Source organism: Acanthisitta chloris, unplaced genomic scaffold, assembly GCF_000695815.1.
Source record: "Acanthisitta chloris isolate BGI_N310 unplaced genomic scaffold, ASM69581v1 scaffold2068, whole genome shotgun sequence".
NCBI lineage: Eukaryota > Metazoa > Chordata > Aves > Passeriformes > Acanthisittidae > Acanthisitta > Acanthisitta chloris.
This window is the reverse complement of record NW_008686267.1, coordinates 97,745-100,889: the sequence shown is the minus strand read 5'-3', so window position 1 is coordinate 100,889 and position 3,145 is coordinate 97,745. Positions and strand designations below refer to the sequence as shown.

The 3,145-nt window shown below is 54.6% G+C and overlaps 1 protein-coding gene across 1 annotated transcript in view; it reads right to left on the bottom strand.

The window, feature by feature from the left end:
• Positions 1-3,145, bottom strand: part of SARDH (sarcosine dehydrogenase) — a 21,931-nt gene that overhangs the window by 523 nt on the left and 18,263 nt on the right. The window contains exons 17-19 of the mRNA XM_009080046.1: positions 1,663-1,825; positions 1,205-1,373; positions 614-749 (exon numbers count right to left, since the gene is read on the bottom strand). Coding sequence (XP_009078294.1) covers positions 614-749; positions 1,205-1,373; positions 1,663-1,825 — 468 coding nt within the window. The remainder of the gene's footprint in view (positions 1-613; positions 750-1,204; positions 1,374-1,662; positions 1,826-3,145) is intronic.

The window sequence follows — 3,145 nt, the reverse complement described above, 5'->3', positions numbered from 1 at the left end:
GAAAGGAAGATGAAAGGGGGAAAGGGAATGGGGAACATTCACTGTGGAGAGAAAAGGGAGTGCCCAGGGGCAACTGGACTCCCAAACCACTTGACTTGGGACACTTGCACTAAAGCAGGATTAAAAGTCCAGGCAAGCAAGAGAATGAAAGCATGAGCATATGTACTGCTCTTGCTTGGCACAGAGAGGGTCCCTGGGGATGTCATTTCCAACCTTCTGTCCCCACATGGGTTCCCTGGCCTCTGCCTACAGTGTGCTGCTTAATGAAGGCATCTGATTAACTATCCAGGAATCTTCCAGGGTTAATTAAGAGCCTGCTCTGCTCCTGTTGGCCATTGCTCCCTATAACATAAGTTAATTCACTACAACAATTAAATACTCGGTTGCAATTAACATCTGAGGCAGAGCTTGAGCCAGAGAACATTGCTGGGACCAGGTGAGACCAACCTCACCACTGAGCTGTGACATCCCTCACCCTCCAACCTCTGTGGGGGATCATGGGGGTACTGCTGCCCCATCTCACTCCCCAGACAATAGCACTGGGTTTGTGTCTATGGCTTCAAACCAAACCAGTGCTGTGTTCCCACTGTGGGGAGGGAAGTTCTGTACTCACTGGACCTCCTGCAGGGTCACGGATGTAGCCATAGGCGATGGTTTTGTCGATGGCAAATCCAAAGTCTGCCCGACGGATGTGGCCAACCACCTTGCCATCCCTCCAGACTGCCTCCAGGCCAAACATTGGCACCTTCCTGCAAGGGCAAGGCAGAGCTGCCACCAGAAATGCCCCACACCAGGACCCCACAGGGCAGAGGGGCTAGAGGGACTGTACTCCTGCTCTGCCCCAGCCCATGTGCTCCCACTACCCACCAGGTCATTAACCTCCCTGCGCTGAACTCAGCCACTGGTAAAGTCCCTCCAGCCCAATTTGCAAAACCTCCTGGGATTGTGGGTGAAATAAGACCAACCCACTCCCCGTCACACCGTTTCCAGCATCCGTTAAATATCCAACAGGGAATTTGCAGTGGGATTTAAATTAAAGATGGAATTAGAGCATGGAAAACAGCTCAGACAGATCACAATCAAGCTCCACGTGTGGATGTGTGTACACACAGGGGTGGATGGGGATGGTGAAGGTGCAGGTCCTGGGGCAAACACTGGCTATGGGTGCTGCTGGCATGGGACAGAGCCTGGCAGTGGGACTCACTCATCCGTGGTGAAGCAGACGAGGCGACGGAAGATGCCCTTGGCTTTCTGAGCCTCCACAGCCTCCCGGCCCAGGAAGGGGATGCTGGACTTGAGCTTGCAGGTGAAGGCTAAACCTGCTTCTAGTGGGGTATCATCGGTTCGCAGGTCTGCGTGCCAGTGTCTGTACCCTGCAGAGAGCAAGCATGGGTCACCAGCCTCTCCCTGGTGGCACCAAACCCACAGGGAGGTGAACCAGGAGACCGAGACATCACCCCTGCCTCCTGCACACCCCTGTTGCCCTTCGTTCACTTAGCCCTGGACAAAGCACCCTGAAAACAAGCCCATATTGGATAAGTCAGCCTGCAGCATTGAGGCTGGGAGTATCTCTGCACCACTAACACCCCTGAAGCTGGGAAAAAAATATTTGCCCCTGGTCTCCTGGATGAAGGAAAAGCAGCTGTAAGGAAAGCAAGGAACCTTTCTCAATGCTGAGGCTGTCGATGGCTCTGTAGCCAGCATTGGTGATGCCGTGCCGAGCTCCTGCCTGCATCACTGCCTGGTAAACCTTCACACAGTCTGCCTTGGGCACGTGCAGCTCCCAGCCCATCTCACCGACGAACGACAGCCTCATGGCTCGGACCTGTGAAAAATGCAGGAGGCCAAACAGCCCTGAGGATGGAGCTGGGATTTGCAGGGAGGGAGAGGATGCAGAGCCACATACTCCCATGGTGGGGGGAACAGCAGCTTGCCTGGGAACCTTGTGGTAGAAGGCAGATCTGTGCTCTTCCTAGCGTATGAAGCCAGAGACAGATTGAATTTGTCACCTCTGGACAGCCTAAGTTTGGCACTTCAAACCCAGCTATCATCAGCAGCCAGGAGGATGGTCAGAGGACAGAGGTGGCTGCTGTCAGCATCCTCTGGGCACTGGTTCCAGAGCTGTTGCAGCCAGCCCGGCTGGGGTTAGATGTGATGCTCCAGCTCCAGCCGAGCTTTTGTCTCCCTCTGCTGATCCATCGAGACAGGAAAGCTGGTCCCCGGCAGGACTGTCCTGCTTTGGGGCACTTCGTGGCTGCTGTCCCCCAGGGATGTCCCCTGCTTGGGATGGTTCTCCCACAGCAGAGGCACCTAAAGGCTCCTGGGCAGGGGCTGAGCCCAGCACACTCTGCTCCAGAGAGATGCTTGGGTTTCCCCATGGAGGTTGTGCCCCAAAGCTGTGCTGCCAAATGCATGAAGCTCCAAAAAGGAGCGAGCAGATCAGCACAGGGGACTTGGTGCTTCTCTGGGGAAGCCTCATCCTCCATCCTTGGAGATGGAGCTTGCCTGGTCTCCTAGGGGAACAGACCATGCTGGCACTGCCCTGCCCATGTTCCCCCAGCTTCTCACCCAGGTGCCTGCATCCTCCTGTTCTCCCCATGAAAAGCTCTGCATTCCCAAAGCTTTCCAGGCCAGCTGGGCCCACCCCAGTTCAGGCACCTTCCCTGGAGATAGTCCTTCAGTCTGAGCTGTATTTCCCTCTGATTCATCCCATTGGATTTCTCTGCTTCCTCCCCCACAAAACCCCTCTGGTTCATCCCTTCGTATGCACATCAGCTGCAAATACATGGCTCATTTGGGGAGAGTGGTAGACTGCAAATACATGGCTCATTTGGGGAGAGAGATTAACTCCAGTTTCACTCCAGATTGTGGTCTACCATTTTAACATGGCAGTTTTCAGCTCAAAAGAGTCTTCCAGGTTGGTTCTGTTGGCCAGGCACACTCCACAGCCTTTGGACTGGCTTGCCTGTTGGCTCTGGCTGCTGTTGGGGCAGAAGTTGCATTTTGCCATTTGCTGAGCTCTTACTACAACCAGAGCTGATCTCAGCTGTGTTCTCTGAGCCCAGGTACAAACAACAATAAACAGCAGCTGCTGCCCAAGACAGGCAGAAGTGCCAAAGGGGTGCCTGGGATCTCTGCTGTGAGG